Source organism: Martes martes (assembly GCF_963455335.1).
Source record: "Martes martes genome assembly, chromosome: 13".
NCBI classification, from domain to species: domain Eukaryota; kingdom Metazoa; phylum Chordata; class Mammalia; order Carnivora; family Mustelidae; genus Martes; species Martes martes.
The window spans coordinates 38283662-38304671 of NC_137901.1; the positions used below are offsets into that span (position 1 = coordinate 38283662).

The 21010-nt window shown below is 36.4% G+C and overlaps 1 protein-coding gene across 5 annotated transcripts in view; it reads left to right on the plus strand.

The window, feature by feature from the left end:
- NOL4 (nucleolar protein 4) overlaps window positions 1-21010 on the plus strand; it is a gene marked incomplete at both ends in the record, with an annotated part of 415641 nt that overhangs the window by 308883 nt on the left and 85748 nt on the right. For 3 of the 5 annotated variants that reach the window (XM_080821656.1, XM_080821655.1, XM_080821657.1), the window contains one exon: window positions 8567-8680. The exons of 1 other annotated variant lie outside the window; for it this stretch is intronic. In XM_080821656.1, the coding sequence (XP_080677782.1) occupies window positions 8567-8680 (114 nt within the window). Of the gene's footprint in view, window positions 1-8566; window positions 8753-21010 lie in introns of all 5 variants that reach the window. One more of the 5 variants, XM_080821654.1, reaches the window with a different exon arrangement.

The window sequence follows — 21010 nt, forward strand, 5'->3', positions numbered from 1 at the left end:
AAGAAAAAGAGAATGGGGAAAAAAAAGAAGTGAACATGGAAAATCTAATGATAAAGATAGACCTAAAAGGCATTCCAGAAGAGAAAGTAGAATAAGGACAACATTCAAACAGATGAGAGGGGAGAGTTTTTTAGAATTGAGGAGAACATTGAATCCTTAGGAACAGAGAAATAGACCAGCATTGAACAATGTAAATAAAAATAAATCTTTATCTGGGTACATTATAGTGAAACCACAGTAGACCCAAGAAATTCTTAAATGTCACTATGAAGAAACAAAGAGATTATCTTTAAACGGAAAAACTGAATGAGCACTCCCCTTGTCCTCAAAATAGATGCTAGAAGACTATCTACAAGGGACTAAGGGAAAATAGTCTTGCTTTTTAATTTTTTTCAGAGAAATTACTTTTAATTTTAATTTTAATCAATCCCCAGCTAACCTCTGCTTCCAGAGTAACAAAGAACGACCTTAGAGACAATGACCAAGGTTACCATTCACAGGCTGTCTGTGGAAGAGCTGATATGTCCTCCAAGCAGAGGGAACATGAGTCCTGAAAGAAACAACAGAAAATTTGCAGGATTGCTGAGAAAATCTGAAGAAAAACGCCTTGATTTCATAGTCCGTGGTTCTTGGTTCTTAGACCTGCTTTGCCAGTCGTTACTCATAGTTTGTCTCCCTAGGCTTCAGTTTCCTCCTGGGGAAAACAGGAAACAAATAGTATTTTTTTGTACATGAAAACCAATGTCACTTGAAATAACAAATGTAAAAAGTCCTACATAGTCTAGTACCTAGTATCTGAGGAACATGATAGAATGCAAACTAATTTGAAATTGGGTTCCATGGCTCCCTTTCCTGGAAAACCCTCCTTGTCTCAATCTCTTGAACTAGTTGGAGGACTCAATCAAATATATCTTTATTTTGTCCTCACTTCCCGCTACAAGCAACTTTAAATCTCTCTCTCTTCTGTGTGCAAATTGTACTTTGTGGTACATCTTTTGTAGTTTTATCTTGTCTTCTATTGCTGTCATTTATATATGGGCCTTAGCTTCCTTGCAGGAAGTTCTTTTCCTTGAATACTATGCTGCTTACCTTGTTGATGTCCGTATCACGTAGAGTGTTTTACATAGAGTGCAGTTAATTGCTCATGAAAGCTGCTCAATACACGTTCAATTCAACTGAACTGGCATTGTTGAATGAAAGACGAGTGAATGAATGGACATTTACTAATGTGTTACTTTGTGGTAGAAATTAGCTGGGAGATAAGCTCATTTTTATCGTGTGCTGTGTTTTTCACATTATTCAGCATTTGGTGTTTCAATTTCAAAAGTGACTGCTAACTAAAAATCTAATCGGGGGGGGGGAAAAAAATCTCCCTAAAGAAAAAAGTTACATTGCATTTAATTTTAATTCTTGTTCACTCTCTAAGTACTATTTTGTAAAATATTTTCATCTATTTGGCAGTTTGTGTGAATAGGTAGTGATGTTAACTAAATGGATAGAATTTGTGTATGGTGTTGTGTTTCACAAATAAGCTACTTGGGCAAAGAGCCCATGATTGACAATAATCATAAGCATATCTAGTCAGTTATTTTCAGAATCAAAAGATGTTTCCTAGTGGAGATTTAAATAAGTAGCCATTTTGTTAAAAATGACATGTCATTTCAGTAGATAATTCAGTTTTTCTTGTCTTGATCAAAGGTATTTTCAGATGGGATTAACCGAACTGGACTTCAAAGTATTAAATATAAGACATTAAAGCTTCATGTATTTGTGATAGATCATTATTAAAGGCCAATAATGCTCTAAAATTAAGGCCAAAGTGCTACCATTAACTCATAATTATTAAAGCTAGGATGAAGGTTAATTAGCGTTTCTGTTGAAAACATATCTTCAGTCTCTTTTAAATAGGTCCAGAGAATTTTCTCAAGAAACTGGGAAGTCCAGAGATTCACACATATCTGGATCCATGGGGTCAGATGTCAAGGTCTCTTTGCTTTCCTATTTCTTAACTATGCTTCTCTTGTGTGTTAGCTTGCTTCTCAGACATACCCTTGTTATCTGTTATGAAATGCTGCCATCAGCAGCTCTAAGCCTCTCTTAAAACGGAAAGTCCAAAAACTGTCTTCCAGCTCCAGTACCCCTTCCCATGAAAGGACTTTACTCCTCTTTGGATCATATGTCCATCCTTAGATCAGCCACTAAGAACAAAGGGATAAACTCTCATCGTCCACACCTAAGTCATGGCCAGGGTCAGGTAACTGAGAATATTTGCTCATTATTTCTACCAAAACCATATAGGATGGGGGAAGAACAATTGAACTATGATTTTAGTCCACATCCGCAATCCTTATCTGGAACTTTGGATCCTATGTGGTCCAGAATTCAGAACTTCTCAAATTTGGGGCACATGATAGAGTATATATTCTAGTTATTGCATAACACTCATGACAGGGTCTGGGAAAGCATCTCACAAACAAATATATTAGTATTTCTGCCATAAAAGTTATGAATATCCACAGAAAGTAGGAAAAAGAAAGATTAGGTATACTCATGTCAGTATTTTTCTGCCAAATTTCCCCAAATTTATTGAAAAAAAAAACTTTTATATAACATAAAGATTACAGAATTGTAATAAAAGGTTGTGAGTCTATAATTAACATACTTTATTGCATGTGTATTACACCCTACATGCTAAGCATGTATTAACTTGTAAACTATGATAGCAGAGACAGTATTGACACTATTCATATATTTGAACTTGGCACATTTCCTAACATATAGAATGTGCTCATTAAATACTTTTGTTGAATAGATAAGTGAAGATACCAGTGACCTTATGTACATTACCTGATCATGGAATTGCAACAATTATCCCATGAGATGGAGATTATATTGCCCATTTAGAACTTACTGAATGAACCTTAGTTTTCTATTTGTAAAAATAGAAATAATGACAACTGGCAGGATGAATGAGACTCAGAGAGAGTAAAAAGCAAAAGTGGACAGACCAATTGCAAGTAATTGATTTCATGATAATATCCAAGTCAGTCACTTCATTGCTAAACTACTACTTTATTCCACCGATGTATACAAATAAAGTTATTACTTGGTTAGTAGAAGGGATCCCTTAGGAGCTACAATTTTCTACACAGCCTGTAACAATTATCCCTTTAGGTATAGATATACTATTTGGGGGAGATAAAATATGCATTTCATCTAAGCTGCAGAATTTTTAAATTATATATTTCATGAAGTAACAGGATTAGGAAAAATAATCTTAGTATAGGGCCCTATCTAAATGGACTATTGAATCATTTGCTTTAGTTATTTTTGAAAGAGCTCATTCTATTCTGTATACAATCTTGGGTGGGTACACAGTTGCTCCCAATCTGACCTCATTTAATACTTGATCTGGTAATGCTGACACCTGGGGTCTAGTGAGCCTTGCCACTAATAAGTACTATTAACCCATGAATAAAGTCTTACACTCATGGTTTCTTTTTACTTTTTTAAAATTGGAAAAAAAAAAACAAAAAACAAAACCTGGAGCACCCTAAATGTATGGCAGAAGTTCAGAGGACTTTAACATTGTACAGTTTATATTTTTATGACTAAAAAATGAATCGTTTGTTGGTGTAAGTTCTACATGTATATATATGGAAACTTTATGTTGTGCTAACAGCAATCACATCTTACATCCCCAATTAAAATGTGACTTTTCAACTCCAGAAGTTGCCTGCGACAATTTAGCCATCTGTTTAATGAAACAACCACCACTGATTTGGTCATAGATAATTATTAGAATAAGAGCAGTGCTGGGGAAAGATCAACTCATCCCAGTTGAGGATGACAGTTAATTATGAAGAGATAATGAGTGAAGGTGGTTCACATTGCCTCATCTCCAGGGTAAGAAGTAGGTAACAAATCTCACTCTAGGTATCGATCATGTGGAGTGTATGATTATACACATCTTTGAGTCATTATTTTTAAGTCATCTTATAAGATATATACCAAGTAGTGTATTTACTGAGCTGTGTTCAACCAGAAGGAGAACTGTTGTTTTTTATAAATTATCTATTGAATTCCATGCATTTGAGATATTTTTGGTGAAAATATTCTTAGATTATTACATGGAGGCTTTTGTGTTCTCTGGCCACCCTTAATTGATGTGAGAGGAAATTTTTAGCACTTGTCTCTGGAATCCGTGATGAGAGCCCATAACATGCTCTGCTAATTACCTGCCAGGAAGACCCTAGTGTGGTGATATTAGAATAAGCTCTATGCTATGAAATGTGATGAAGGATAGGAGAGTTCTGGTAAAGATGGTTCTCAAAACTCACACTAAACAATAGCTTTAAACTCCTCTATGATAACATGACTTTGATAAGGAGCAAAATTGATTAATTTCCTTCTCACTATCTTGGCTTAAGTATTCCTGAACCGCAAAATAGATAAAAGCCAAATTATGGAGGAACAATAAACAAAAGGCTCTCATTTTTAGTATCTTAGAGCCAGGCGAAAGCATAATGGAGCCCTCTGTGTAGTGAGGAGCGTTGGCACTCATTATTGGCTCCTCAATATTAGAACCAAGGGGATTTTTAACAGATTGCCTCACAGGAAAGCAAGAACTCTGCCTGGCTCCTCATTCTCATTTTGGGCATGAGACTCAGCTTTTCTTATGTTTCTTATACAGTCATTTCTTGGCACTCCTGGTTTCTCCAACATGATATGCTTGTGAATTTATATTGCATCCATTTAGAACATGAACTGAGCTGAGATACATTTATTTTTGTGCTATTAATGAAGAAAGGTTTTTAAGTGTCAATAGGAAAATATATTAGGAGAATCACAGTCCCTTTAAGAGGAGAATTTTTGTGAGATCCTAATATATTCTTTGCTTAAAGGCAAAATAGAGTTAGCTGTAAATGGATTCCTCTGTAGGGTGTGCAGTATTTAAGGTCTCTAGTTTTGTTTAAGCTTACTGAGACTTCAGTTGCAAACTGAGAATAATTCTTTACTGGAATTATTCCCAATTTATCATCAGACTTAGATATAAATCCAGGTGTTTCCACATACATAGCTGTGTGATCTCAGGCAACTTGTATAATCTCTCAGAACTTAAATTTATTTTTCATCTAAAATATGCACATTATAGGTACTTTTCTCAAGGGTTGTTTGGAAATTAGATGATGAATCTAAGCTGCTTGTTTTAATAACCTGGCCATCCCAACATTCAATATGAGTTAGGTATTATTAATATTTATCTAAAAATTAAATTAGGATGGTACTGGTTTTCTTTTTTTAGATTTTATTTACTTTATTTGACAGATAGAGATCACAAATAGGCAGAGAGGCAGGCAGAGAGAGAGAGAGGAGGAAGCAGGCTCCCTGCTGCGCAGAGAGCCCGATGTGGGGCTCGATCCCAGGACCCTGGGATCACGACCTGAGCCGAGGGCAGAGGCTTTAACCCACTGAGCCACCCAGGCGCCCCAGTACTGGTTTTCTATTTAGAGGTCCATATTTCATTATGTACTTAAGATTTAGTAAATTCTTTGAAAAATACATGTCTGTTTCTTCAACTGTAATATAGATTTATTCATTCTGCCTTTCCAATGAGCATGTATTCATTGTAATACATACATGAAAAGGGTTAGCTTTGGTCTGCTTATTGTTTAGTTGAGTGCCACAAGCTGTGTATGTAAGGATTTTTTTTTCTATAGTATTTTATATTAATGACAAATTATGTAAAAGCACTAAGTATGAAACAGAATTTAGAGAGTAGAAGGGTTGAGAATTGGAAGACATGAACCCTGGGTTCTATGTCTAGTTAGTTTGTCCTTTGGTAAATCACTTAACTTCTCTGGGTTTCAGTTTCTTTAAACTTTAGTGGAGAAACTTGTAATGAATGATTTCTGTGGCTGTTTACAGTTATCAAGTTATAATTCTACAAACTCAGAACAACTCTATTTTCAAAATTATACTATTTAACTACTGGCAATGGTCTGTCACATATCTTTGCCTCTACTTATTTTTTCCATTTAATAAGAAAGGGGATATGATTGCTTTATCTTGAAGTTGATTTTTTTTCCAAAATATTGAAATATTAGGTTATCCAGTGACCTTAAAAGTGATCTAGTCCCACTCAGTCAGGACGTTATTCTAGTTTCTTAGAAGACCAATTTCCTTTATCTGGAAAAGGCACAACTCTCCCCGTCATTTTCTTTGAAAAGGAAATCATATAAATTATCATGCCTCACAACTTTTACTGTTCTAGCGAAAGTTGTTTCCCATTTTGTTTTTAAAAAATTTTTAGAAAATTTGAAAGAAAATGCTAATTTTAATTACAGGGATATTTTACCTTTTGTTCTCCGGTTCAACAGACTGTTATGACACATTTAAGAAGGTGTGTGTTTATTACTTTAATTAAATCAGCTTAATAAAGTTCCATAGCTTTATATATTCCTAATTTTGAATGAAGATACCTGATGGAGAAAAATAAAGATAATGAAGAGCAGAAATACATCTCTCTGATGTTCATGTGACAATCAGTAACTGGACCAAGAAAAGAGAGGTTGCTGATGTTTTATTTAGATTGTGTTAATTCAACCCCTAGAGCCAGATGACAGGTCTAATAACATAGTTTATAATAATGTGAATTGTCACTTCTATTTGACTAATGTTAGCTACAATCAAATAATTTTTCTTTTTTCATTATAGAAAGTTCTTACTCTCATTCTTTCTATAACACCTTTGTCTCCAAACATAATTCACTTGAGAAAAACAACACTGTCTGCCTAATTCCCATGTGGTTTAGATTATCATTATGAGCCTAGCTATGGCCAAAGCTTTGCCTTTTAATGAGACGCTGATTTCGTGGCTTAATATATTTTTGGTTCTGAGCAAGAATATCTTATCCATACTCAGGGAAGTACAGAAGGAAATGAAGAAGCCACATGAATTTTGAAATTGTATTTGCATCTTTACGGCAATTTATTTTTTTTAATTTTTAATTATCGGATTTGATCCTCCTCTCTGTTCCCAGCACACACGTCTGGCTTTCTATTTTCCCTCTCAAAATGCTGCTGCTGCATTTATGTGCCCCTTCAGGGGCCTCACTCTTTTCTTTCTATTGCAAAAATAGCATTTCCAGTATCTTAATGCTTTATTGTCAAGGTTGTCTAGACATCCACCCAGGTGTCTCATGGGGTTAGCAGTGGAGACAGTACCCTATACCTTTCCTACCTTTTGTCTTCAGCGGTTACTTTGGAAGTGCAAGCGTGAGGAGGTCGGCTGAGGCAGCTACAGAAATTGCTTCCTAGTTCAAGCAAGGTCAGCGCCTGGTCTCTTTATATACTATACAAATTCCACTGAGGAGTGTCTGTGAAAGCTCTCTCCGAAGTTAGCTGTTTTTCAGTATTGAGATATAAACCCTATGGTCAACTTGCTAAAGCACATTTTATAGGCTAGAGTTAGCAAAAATGAATCAAGTGCCATAAAGGTGCTCCTATTCACTTAAAAAAATTAGAAGAAGGTCTCTATTAGGTTAGAGGCTTCTAATAAATGGCATCCATACATATGTGAGATTGAGGCTTTGAAAATTCTATAAGGTGGCATGTCGCTATATAGGCTAGCTTCCCAAAGAACATTTTTTATTTTGTAATTTCATATTTTGCTATCTTATCTGGCTTAATTGTCATGTTATTTCTTATCTATCATTTGCTTATCTTCATTAAAAAATTGTTCAATATCATTAAGCATTTCATCTTTCAGTTAGATGATTTTGCATGTAATTATGGGAAAAGAAAATGGAAAACTTTTCTGATTGTCACAAATGATATGGAGAGTTGCAAACAATTTGAAGTTAATTATGAGCTTAGTTGGGGGGTTAATTAATTTCTATGTGAGCTACATAGAAAATGGATTTCCAACATGTATCTATTAAGTTAATAACATTAACTCCTGTTTTATAAATAAAACATGTAGGTACACATACAGCCCACATCAAAACATCAAACTTTCAATATATTGAAATTGTTCCAGGACTGACTTTTTAGTTTGTATCTAAACTAAAGTATTTTTAGAGGATTTTAATCATACCAACTGGGTCCCAACTTTGACTGTAAATATTCACATTTCATATTAAAACTGTTTGACATGGTCTGAGTGTCTGTCAGTTTTTCCAACTATGTTTCAGCCTTGTCACTTGATTTTGTTTTGTTGTGCATTGTCATGTGTTACGAAAGAATTAAAGCACTTCTTTTATTTGCAAAACCCAGCCAGCATTTTGTCACTGCCTAGTCAAACTCCAGCTTAATGGCCCAGACTAACTGTGACAGTGGAGCTGTGGGAATGAGTGATGGATCTGTGTAGCAGCTCTAGCTTTAACCTCTAACTAGCTTTCATTTCTCATCTTTGCAATTTCCATTTCCTCCTTTTATTGAAATAAGTTCAGTAGAAATAAATGGATACTCCTGCACATCCTGTGAGCTCTTCTGAGAGTAGCATTGGTCTGTTAATAATTTTTCATGTTTCCCTCTCTCTCTCTTTCTCTCTCTTTTTTTTTTAGTCTCGACCTATTCCTTCCCACCTTACTTCAGCAGTTGCAGAGAGTATCTTGGCCTCCGCCTGTGAGAGTGAGAGCAGAAATGCCGCCAAGAGGATGCGTCTGGATAGACAACAGGTACTGAGGAGCCTTGGGGACTGGCATTTACCCATGACCGCAAACAAAGACGGTTCATTGAGCCCGATTTATGTAGAAGGGGAAAGACTCTTGAATGGATTTTGAAGTACACCAAGATACAGTTTTGTGTCTTTATGATAGAAATTTGAACTTGAAAATGCATGTTCCTGAGATGAATAGGCATCTGTCAAATTTTCTGTGGTGAAAAATGGCCAACTTTAAAGTTAACGAGTCGAAATTCTGCTTAGTATCCAATCAGCGGGCCAATTGCTTATTTAAATAAGTGGTTCTAACTGATAGTTGACAATAGCTTTGTAAACTTACCTGATTGTTTATGATACGGATGTGATCATGTTCATTCTGAATGAAAGCAAACCTCTCTTTAATTGCCTCTTGCCTGCTGCTAAATGGCAGTGGATTGTTCTGGGAATGGTCACAGATTTTAGAAGTCTAGAAAGCTATAAAATGGCTTCCTCATTAATGAACTATTTACTATATACCCATTAAGTATCATCTTTCTCTGTCTCTTTTCTAAGGATGTACCCCCATGTGGTGTGGACATGTGCATTTTTTGTGTCTTATGGGCTTATGTTTCCCTCAGTTTGCCCTTGGTTTATCTGCGCCCGTCTGTTGCCCCTTCTTAGGCCTGGAATGTCTTTCTTTGTTTTCTTTCTCTCTCTGACCTTCTTAATTATTATTATTAATTACTAAATTGTAATATATAACATTAAATGCTACACATATAAGTATGCTGTGTTCTGACTTTGAAGTTACTTTTACAAGTGATCTGGTGCTTCATATCTTTTAAAGTTTGGAACGAGAAGACTAAATTGTTAGTCTAATTTTGTTTTTCCTGTGAGCCAATGAGCTTCAGAGAAAAACAGAAAAAAAGTTTTTCTGTTCCAGGACTAAGATATGTAGAAATGTTTCAGAATGGTATTATTTAAAAGTTTTATGTGCTTATTATGAATATGGCATGTGCTAATAATTCTAGACAATGCAAAAGATGAAGGCTTTAATTTTTTCAGATGTAGTACTCACCTCAGATAAAATGTATATTTTGAGTTTGTTAATCATTCTTGGCCAACAGTATTTATTCACATACACATGCCCTCTGTGAGACTTTTATCATTATCGTAGGTCTAGAGTGTATCTTGCTTGAAACAAGTCAGACCTCTCTATACAATACCACGTAGCAGAGTGATTAAGATGGCACATTCTGGAGTTAAAGACATCTGGTTTTGAGTCTCAGCGCTACCCTTACTAGTCGTGTGCCCTTCAGAAAGCTGTTCCATTCTCTGTGCCTTAGTTTCTTCATGAGCAAGCCAACTGTTAACAGTTCTCATCCTATAGGGTTGTTGTGAGAATGACAGATTTATGTTAATTACTTAGCCAGGCATATAGTCAGCATCAATAATTTCAGCCTAGAAAAGAGGATTCTAACTGATATTCTTTCTGTCAGTGCCTTGGCATCAGTAAAACTAGAAAGAAGCACTAATAGGAATATCTTAGGTATAGGAGCTTTGAAGTCAGACTAAGTATATTTGAGAAAAGATCATAATTCTAGAAACTGGAACGGTAGAATTCTGGGGCTGAAGGGGTTCTTCTTGGTGTTGTCTTGCCATATATCCCACCTCGTCTATACTCTAGGATGGTATCAGTTATATAAACAGTTTATGAAAATTAAAGGACTGATTCACATTATGTACTACCTATGATATCACTCTACAGTATCCCCCAAAGCTGGGTATCTACCAATATTTGGTCCAATTTTTTTTTTTTTTTTTTTTTTTTTTTTTTTTTTTTACTTAAACCACTGTTGGTCTAATCTATAAAATGGAGGTTACAAATATTAAATTCATAGAATTATTTTGACAATTTAATAAGACAAAGCATATGAAAGCATAGTTTATTTGATTAACTTAGGTGTTGCCAGAGCTCTTCTATAATCACCATTTGCTCGAATCCCTGAAGTTGTAGGAACATCCCATTTCTAGAGCTGAAGATCTACCATTTACTAACACATGTAGTCTGTTATCAGAGAGCTGTAATCATTTTGACAGTCCTTAAAGTGAGATCAAATTTGCTTCCTAGAGCTTCCACCCATTGAAGAAAAACTGCTAGGAATCATGAGGAGAGTGACTTCTTACTGCCCAGGGAGTAGGGACTGGAGAGGGTGGGGACCACCTACCTGTTTCCCTTTTTCTGTCCTCCTGCACAGGGTCATTTATGGCAAGGCTCCATCACATGAGAATGGGGGATGTCCAATATCTCCTCCATGTAAGAATGTTTTTTCCAGGCCTTAAAAGTGAGTTCAGTGAGTTTGGAATTTATGGGAGATATGGAAGAAATGATTTTAAAAATACATTCAATGATTTATTGGAAACCTAATAGGCCCTTTGTAGACTTTTTTTTTTTTTTTTTCCATTTAGTAATTTCAGCAACCCCATGAGAAGCAGGTATTCTCATTCTCATGTACCTATAAGGAACTTGAGGTTCAGGGAAGGGGGATAATTTGTACAGGATCACCCAGCTGCATGAGCAAATCAGACTATAAGTTTATATTATGTGAGGCTGACACTTGAGATCTCTATACAATCCTATAACTTTTACTGAGGGAAAACCCGTGTCCTGGAAGAAACTCTTAGAACACGTTATCATTTGTGCCTCTGCTCACAGTGTTTTTGACAGGGCACTTTTCTGTCAGAAAACAATCTGTTTTTATCACAAAGATATATGAATTCTTTTGTAACTAGCAAACCAGGCTTCCCCAGTAAGCAAGTTATCCCAAGCAGGACATCTTTGTCTCAATATCAGCTTGAAAAACTGCCTCACTTCATTTGGGAAATGAGTTATGCGCTGCCAACGCTGGTTTAGTGTTTATTTAGTATTTTAAAATATTACACATAGATATACACATACACATAGACATAAAAATATCTAAATTATTTCTGCCTAACATGAATTCTGTTGATATCATTTGGCAAAGGCTTCTACCACATGATTTTGCACTTCCAACCGAAGCATGCAGATGGGAGAGCCCTCGCCCAATTAGATCTAAACCCTCTTTACCCAAGTAGGGATAGCAAGGACTCTTTTGGGTGTTGGCAATGAGATCATTCTTTCCCGCGCCCAGAGCCCATTCTTAACCCAACTCACAGTTTGTAGCATCTGCTGGTGACTCAGAGATCCTTCATCAGGCCCCTGCTGTTCTGTAGGTGCGTGAAAGTTCAAGAACTGGGCAGTTAAATGTGGATTCTCTTAAGCCCCATGTCTGAGTGCTTGCTGCCAGTGGTTGGCCACATGTAGAGCGATAATTATGTACGTCCTTCAGACTTTATGAAGCTTGATGAATTAATTGGATTTTATAAAGCTGTTTGAGCTAGGAACATGAAAGGTATTATGGATGTGTTAAATACTTTATTTCATGTGCCCACCTTGCACCACAGTCCAGACGAGCCTTGTTATTCTGCAGCCCGAGCCCTGCAGCAAGCCGGGGGCAAGGACAGGAGCCTCCTGTTTGGTCAGGAATCAGAATTCACAGAACTGAGGTCAGTCCTCAGCACGTTATCGAACACAGTCAGCGTTTCTTTTCTTTTTAACATGAAAATCTGGAATTTTTATGGTGTTCAGGAAATTCTTCCTCTGATAATTAAAAAAAAGGGGGGGGAGCAAAGTCAGACTTCACTTCCCTAGACGTAGCTTGAATCAAAAGTTTATCTTTTTCTCCATCTTTATTTCATTCCTCTTTCCTTAAAAAGATTCTTCTGTGCTTTTGGTTACAATTCATCTAAATGAAGAGACAAAAGCAGAAAGTGAGAGATGAGAACCAGCTTCTTGCTGGTGATTGGTTTCCCATTAGTATGTATTTTTGCTGTTTTTTCCAGGATGACCTATCTTTTATTCCTGGCCTGCTGACTGATAAACTTAGGGAGTTTCTCACTAATGTGAGTTTCTTTGGTTTCTTTTCTCTCTCCCCAGTTCTTTGAGTTAAATTGGTTTGTGGTGCTGTAGTGGGCATCACATAGAGCCAAGGGGTCAACGACTTCCCCTGTATCAGTGGGACAGATAGAGCCCTCGTGAAGGACAGTGCAGTACCAGTGCAAGATGATGGTTTTTGTGGTGACTGGGACAGTTGGGAGTTCGATGGTAGGCGGTGATGTGACCTCTTTGACTCTATCAAAAAGAACACAGAGAAGGGGGAACGAGATATGGCTTATTAGTTCCTTGTGACATAATAAAAGGTGAGAAATCAAGGGAAAAAATACTGAAAACTGGTGTATTGCAGAGTTAAAGAAAATTGCTGCTTGGAAACTAGCATGAAACCCCCAGCTAGGACCAAACAATATTCAGGAAGCCCAGAGTTCCCAGTACTGTTTTCATTAGCAGTGGGGTATGTCCTGCAACCCACATCTCTTCCAATGTCCTGTTAGGGTACTAATGAGTGGGTATATTATTCAATGTAAATGCAGATACATAAGGTTGAAAATAGAGCCATGTAAGCATGGTGGCAGTTTTCATACAGACTTTGTATTTTGTCAAGGACATTTTTGAAAACTAACGAAAACATTCTGGTCAAGTCACAGCTTTCAAGACAGGTGACTTTTCTATCCTATTTCATTCCGTACAGTCCTATGTCCTTTTGATACCTCTTAGAAGCTTTAACAGCTGCACAACTGAGAGCAACATTTTTCAGTTGGATTTTATGCTTAAATTGAAAAGATGTGCTACTAACTGACATGTGACTTGAAACCTCTTTCTGTGCCCTTCCAGCCCACACCTCCGGGCTCCCATTCTCAATCATCCTCAACTCTGTTCCATTCCCAGAATTTTTCTTTCTTTTATGCAATATTTTAGGGAAAACCTGACATCTTTGAATCTTTCAGCCTATGTTTCAGCATGGCCCTTTCATCCAAAGGAGAAAATATGCTATATAAGAACAAGAAAGTATGAGAGAGGGTCGTTCTTGGATGACATCGTATTTCCATTGTAACATGTAATTTAAAACTACTTAGAATAAATTTCCCAGGCCATCTCACTATTTGGGGCCTTATTCTCCTCATTGGTAATAATATTAATATTAATAACAGCATCAGAAGTGTTAATGGATGCAGTCGTATGTAAGTTGTTTTGCAAGCCCATTTTATGTCACTATCATGGCTTTTAATGAAGTGGGGAAACTGAGGATACAGCAAGGTGACTTTTCCCAAGAGTGCAGAGTTGCTCAGGAGGGAGCCCTGCTTTGGTCCAATACTTATGCTTTTTTAAAAATCATTTGTTCCATGTAAAATCACAAAAGCAGCAGCAGCTACAACTGTCTTCTGATCGATATGTGTCTGTAATGGTAGCTCACAGCATTCAGTGACATGTACTTTCCCAATGGTGAAAAACTATTGGTAAAGTTCCAAATGATATGTAGTACAATATTGCCTTAATTTACATAGTAGCTCTATGCCTGAAATAATTCAATATATATTTAAAATCATGCATAAAAATTGTGTTTATACCTAAAGTAAACTTTTAGGCTCAGATAACTGTATATAAACTTCCACCTAAAAAAAAAATCTGGCAGGACTTTTTAAAATTGATGTGGGAACAGAAAGAGTTCTTAGTCATTTGAAACTGCCTGAAGCATGTCAGAACTTCCGGTAGACTCATCCCCCACCTATGTCACCTGCTATATATTTCCAAATGTCGCCTGTGAGTGGTTGTAAGAAGCACTGCTAGGGACAGAGTAGGATTTGAATAGGAATGGGAATCATAAATTCTCAGACCCATTCCTTGGTCATGAACTCATAACTCTGTTTCTCCCACCTGAAGAGACTGACCTTGAACTTCGAAACCCACAAATTTCCCAAAGGCTTTGCATATATCATATTAAATGAATTTTCCCTCCATCCTTTCCTTCTTCCTTTTACTTTTTTTTTTTAATATTCACTAGAATCTAGAAATAAAAATTGCATGGTATCAGATAAAAATAACTAAACTGGGTCCTTTGATTTAATTTTATGTCTTGGCAAGGATGAGGCAATTAAGTATCAATGGCCATATCAATTATGCTCTCAGTCAAGAAACGAAGCCGCATGTGATTTCTAATTCCAGTTTTATTCTTGAAGTACAGTTTCATTTTGTATTCATCATTCAGCTATTTGAAAATCTCTCCCAAAATTTCATTTCTATTCTTTCTAATTTTGAAGCCACCATTATGTTAGATATTTATAACAGGGATGCCACAAAATCCAACGCTTTGCTACAAATAGAATGCCACAAAAAGATAAGGCTCCGTGGTCTTCAGAAATGCATGTTTTATCAGTTTTCATCATCCATAAACACGCTGTTTGCATGCCCACCATTGGAGGGCATGACTTGGCAGCTCTTCTCTTTCTCTGATGGGTATACACTGAAGTGTCTGCCTACTCACATCATCTCTAAAATGCCTGGCAATGTGTAGTAAGTTCTTGCATTCTAAAGGAATAGGGTTTTTCCTGTATGGGAAATAGCTAACGCAGTGGGTATCAACCATGACCTTAAATTCATGAGCACCAAAGAATAGACTGATCAGTAAGCCAATCCAGAGAAACTTGATTATAATTAACAAGAATCACGCCTTGGAAAACCTCATTGGCTACAATACTCCACTGGGCGAAGCTGAGAAACTTGTTACAAACATTTTCACTACTGTACACCTACCATCGTACTTCCGTTAGATCAGACCAGACTCTGGGAATAGGCATAATCACATTTTTAAGTAATTATAATATGGAAATATTTTATGTTCCATTGTATTTTTGTAATGTAAAAATGTGGAAGTTTTAGATGTATAAAAACTAAGGAAAGCAAAGATACATACCAAAATAAAATGTTTTAGTTACATAAAAAAAAACAAACGCATTTTTACCATTCCAATTCAAAAGTTTGAGCTTATTGTACACTTTATATAATATTTGAGAAACAGGGTTAAAATAGTTTTCCTGGAATTTTTATTTGCTTTATGGGGAAGAATACTTTGCCTGAATTCTGTTGATATTTTGTGAGCAAAATAATTGCTTTATGAGTTTGTATTCTTTCAGCATTCGTTAATGTTGCTGGGCTTTGAATATGAATTAATTCTAACTTGAGTTTTTGCAGGGTATCTTTTTAAATGGATATTAAAATTTTAAAACTTTTTCCCTGATTTTTTTTAACTTCTCTGTGTAGTTCCTTAAATATTTCATGTATCTCTATCAGCAAAGGACATGATTAGTAGAAGAGAACTACTTGTAAATGAGCCCTAGAGTGGTTTGCTTATTTAACAAATACTCATCGTATGGAAGATATTTTGTTTCATACAGAGGCCATGAAACAAGAAAGGAGATGGGGAACGTCTGTTTACTAAGTGCTGGATTTACTTGGTTCTTTGCCGAAACGAATTTCTTTGTTTCTGGTAATATCGCTGCTGAGCGGGTATCATTATTCTCACTTGACAGATGGATAAGACATAATATTTTTCCTCAAGAAACTTATATTCCATTAAAGATAGGTGAAATTAGCGTGGTAAATGAAATTAAAGGGGTGCAATGAGATTGTTGTGAGAGTCAGGGGACAGTGCTCCTAATTTTGCCTAGGGAACCCAGGAGGGCTTCCCAGAGGAGGCACTATTAGATTTGGACCTTGGGAAATAAAGGAGCTTTTGACAGACAAAAAAGCTAGAGGATGATATTCCAGATACATGAAGCATTTCCATGCATGGAATCTTCCTGAGGTTTAAAAACCATAGTCTCCCATAAGGGAAACAAGATTCTTAGAAAGAAATAAAAGGAGAGGGGATTGGACGTGAAGGTTTAAACTAGATTGTGTAGGTGCTTTATGGTGTTACTTGGACTTTAAATACATGTGTGAGAGGAGTGAGAAGGGGAGTGAAATGTCTTATTTTTAGGAGGCTTCAGAAGCCTAGGGACAAGGAAGTGTTGATGAGACACTGGGGCAAAGGTGAGGTCCTGATTCAGCAAGGAAGTACTCTTTCTACCATCTGTCATTTTAAACTTGCTATTTAAATAGAGGATATGTAAAGCTGAGCACATGCCACAAAGTGATTATGAAGATGAATCTGTTGCAAAAGAATCGTATGGTTCCAGGGCATGTCTTAAGTTAAACATGAGAATCTTGGGAATGCCTACTTTTCTTTGCCACGTTAGCTCAGCTAAGTAGGAATCAAAGCTTAATGTTTTCCTATAGATTCAGCTTATGGAATTACATACAAAGGTTATTATTCTGTCTTAAAGCTCTTTTAATCTTTTTTCTATCTTTTTATGATGTCTCAGAAAACTGACATTACAGTTTTCATCAATCAATGATTTTTAAATTTTTTTCTTAAATTGAGAATATGGTTACTTCTATATAAAATTTTTCCTTAGTGTATGTGTTTTCCTTACATAACAGTGTATCAATTTCTATCTGTGTAGATGCATAGAACATGATTTTGCTGGCCCCGCATAATAGTGTGAAGCATGTAGATCAAATGGTTTCCTTCTTCTGTGGTTAGGGAATATGAAACTAAAAAACCTTTCTTCTTCTTGGATGATATCTATGGGGTTGTCTTTTTTTTTAATTCCTTCTACTTTACTATTTGATTTTCGGGCTTCATTGAGAATTCTCCCACATTCTTATAGAAATGATTTCTTTTTAAATTTTTAGGTACATCTTTGGCTTAGGATGTTATTAGTTTCTGGATAAACATCAAGATATGAGTAGGTGGTTTGAATTCAGACAGAGAAATTCACATAATATGTTTATACACTTTTTGGTGCCAAAGTCAGGGGAACATATGGTTTACTGAGCTCTCCATGCATACAGCATTTATGTTAATATTTGTTTTAAAATAGATTATTTTCAGGCTTAGTAGATAAATGAAAAGTCTGACATACTCGGCTTAGGCCAAACGTATTCATTTTTATAACTTATTCCTCATAATCTATTCAGTCTTTGTCTTGTCTTTTCTCTTTGGCCACTTTAAAACCCGCTAGTTACCCCGAAACAACAATATTGTGTGTATCGGTGAACTTTAGCCATTGTCACAAATTTATTATAAAATTAGATAACGTAATAACTTGACAAATTGGACTATGCTTCCTAAAGAAATTTATGATATTTGACATGACTCACGGTGTAGAGTCATGTCATGAGGCCATGAGACCAATGGCCTCAAGGACCACATTTTTCTCTCAATAACTCAGCACTTCGGGAAAGTGGGGTTTCTGCAGAGCTGAGTATTTGGGGGTAGCTGTAAATATTACCCTTCATTAAAAATGATTTTACTTTTGTTTCTCATTTCACTTATTTATTTTACTTTCATTTCATTTCATTCTAAACTTTTGGTGCATCTTCATTTCATGACAAAAACCTTCCGATCGTAAATTTAAACGGATTTAGTTATTAATCTTTCCTAAGAATTGGGCAGTTCTGATGCTAGAGCCTCAACTACAAGCATAGGGACTGCAGAAAAGGTGATGTAACAGGTGATCCTATAAAGTCTGTCTTAGAGAAACCCCCCAAGGCAGGTCAACCTGCTTTCTTGGTAATTTACCTCTTTCTCATAATGGTGAAAGGAGCTTGGGTTTCTGATAGGCTTGCCAGCTAAGTTGATCTTTATTGATCAGTTTTGCTCAAATGGATCAAGGTCATATATTTCTCATCCTCAGGGGAAAACCCCATTTTTCCTGTGTTACCAGTGTTCTTTGCCTTGTCAACATTATCATTTTTTAATTATTATTATTATCATTTGCTTCAACAACTCAACAGCTTGTAGATGTCTCTAGGACATGTCCATATTTGTTCTCATTTACACCCTGTTGATGGGCTATATGAAGGACTACCTCTCACTGTTTTAGGAGTTTATGCAAACTTGTTTTCTAAGAGCCATGATCTTTCATCAGGAGGAAAATAATGCTGATATAGATCAAAACCCAAGTCCCATTTCTTTCTAAGTTCTTTTTAATGTTTTGCCTTGAACACAAACAAGATCACAGTAACACTTTAAATGATACAATTAGGTTAAAAGCCTAGTGATCTTCTTACATTAAGATCAAACTTCTCCTTAAATCACTTCTCTAGTAACATTCCATGCTTTTATTTTTCTTGGTTTTTGTGCTCATTTTGATACATAAGGAGACATAATAGCGCAGCCTGGTCCTGATACTGAAGGACAGGCAGAGAACTCCAACCCCTGGGGGCCCCTGGGTGGCTCAGTCAGTTAAGTGTCTGCCTTCTGCTCAGGTCATGATCTCAGGGTCCTGGGACTGAGCCCCTCATCATAGGGCTCAGCGCTTCTCCCTTCCCTCTGCCTGCTGCTCTCCCTGCTTATGTGCTCTCTTTCTCTCTGTCAGATAAATGAGTGAAAATCTTAAAAAAGAACTCCTGCACACGGCACGAATGGTCACCTTTTTCATATCTGAGGTTTGTGTTTTGTCTCCTGCTCCCCAATCCTCTAGGAACTTTTAAGTGAGATTTAATAGAAGTCCTTGTTCTGAGTTCTGGAAAGAGGGCAGAGAGCAAAGATACAAAAAGATCATAGCTGTAACTATAAACTTAAGTAATAAAATATGTAGATGTAAGTGAAAAGTTTGTTTGAATCCCAAAGACATTGCGATTTGCATCAAAAAAACAGCAATTAAAATAAAGCTTTTTCCTATGCCAGTGTCTTGCCTGTTGGTTATTTATGCTACATGATTACTTTCCGGTGAGGGAACCTGAGAAATTAGAGGCCCACAGTGGGCTTTTATTCAAGCTTTGAAAACAAAGAGGAGTCTGGAGAATGAGAAGCAGTGGGATGTTTTAAATACATGTGCAGCATCTACACAGTCACTATACTTGGGGATTGCTAATATACAACTTTATAGAAGAAGCGCCTCTTTTTCAAGTTATTAAATTTTCATTTTTACTATGGGATACATTAGACTCATTTTAAAAGTTAGAGCTCCAGAGAACCTTGCAGACCACTTAGTTCAATAAATTTATTTTATGAAAGAAGCAGGCCTGGAGAAATTAATTTTATTTTAGATTTTCTTTTCTTCCTTTATTCCATCTTTCTTCCTTTCTTCAGTGATTTTTCCCTATTTCTCTAGAAGCGGAATTTCTCTTTAAAAAGGAAAAAAGACCAATCCAGTACAAAGAGTTTAGTTCCTTTTTTATTTCAGGGTAATGTTCTGAGTAATGAAAATCAGAATGCTTCATAAATTTCAGCTCTTAATGCCATCATACATTCGTAACATGCAAGAACTTGAATACTACTTTAGGTGGGGAACTCAGAAGGTCACATTAGTTTAATTCAATTGCATTTTTCTCTCCTTTATGATTGCCTATGGAGCAAGTTTGAGAGGTCCAATGAAGCTGTCAAGCCTTGTATGTCTCCACGTGTGTGAGGAACATTTCTTTTCAAGGGAACAGCCCAGTTATTAGTGTATTTTCTTTAATTCTTTATAAAGGATCTGCATGCGAGGTTTTTAAAATATGAAATCTTTTCTGTAGCTTTTTTTAAAAAAAGATTTTATTTATTTATTTGACAGACAGAGATCACAAGTAGGCAGGCAGAGAGAGAGGAGGAAGCAGGCTCCCCGCCGAGCAGAGAGCCCGATGCGGGGCTCGATCCCAGGACCCTGGGATCCTGACCTGAGCCGAAGGCAGAGGCTTTAACCCACTGAGCCACCCAGGCGCCCCTTTTCTGTAGCTTTTTACATTAATTTCTTAAACTACTCTTTGATAATTCTTCTAAGAACAGCATTTGTTGAAACCATATCAAATACCCAGATTCAGGTTTTTAAATTTTTTAATTTTATTTTATTTCTTTTCAGTGTTCCAATATTCATTGTTTATGCACCACACCAAGTGCTCCATGCAATATGTGCTTCCTTAATACTCATCACAAGGCTCACCCCACCCCTGCCCAAACCCTCAGTTTGTTTCTCAGAGTCCGTAGTTTCTCATGGTTTGTCTCCCCCTCTGATTTCCCCAACTCCCTTCTCCTCTCCATCTCCCAATGTCCCACCTAAGTGAAACCATATGATAATTGACTCTCTCTGCTCTGCCAGATTCAGGTTTTAGTTCTAAGTTCTTTAACATGTCAACTATCATCCCCACTCTATTTGGGAAATAAACCAGGACCTGTATGGGAACAACATCACACATAATTGTACTAATGTTTGTGTGTTCTCTTATACCTTCATATTGAATTCACATAAATTTTCTCATTTAATTTTTCCCCACACCTCAGTGAGGTACATACATCATTACTATTTTTCATGACTCAAAATCACGCAAAGTGCAGCCCCTCATTGTGACTCCTGTTTTCTTTTTAGA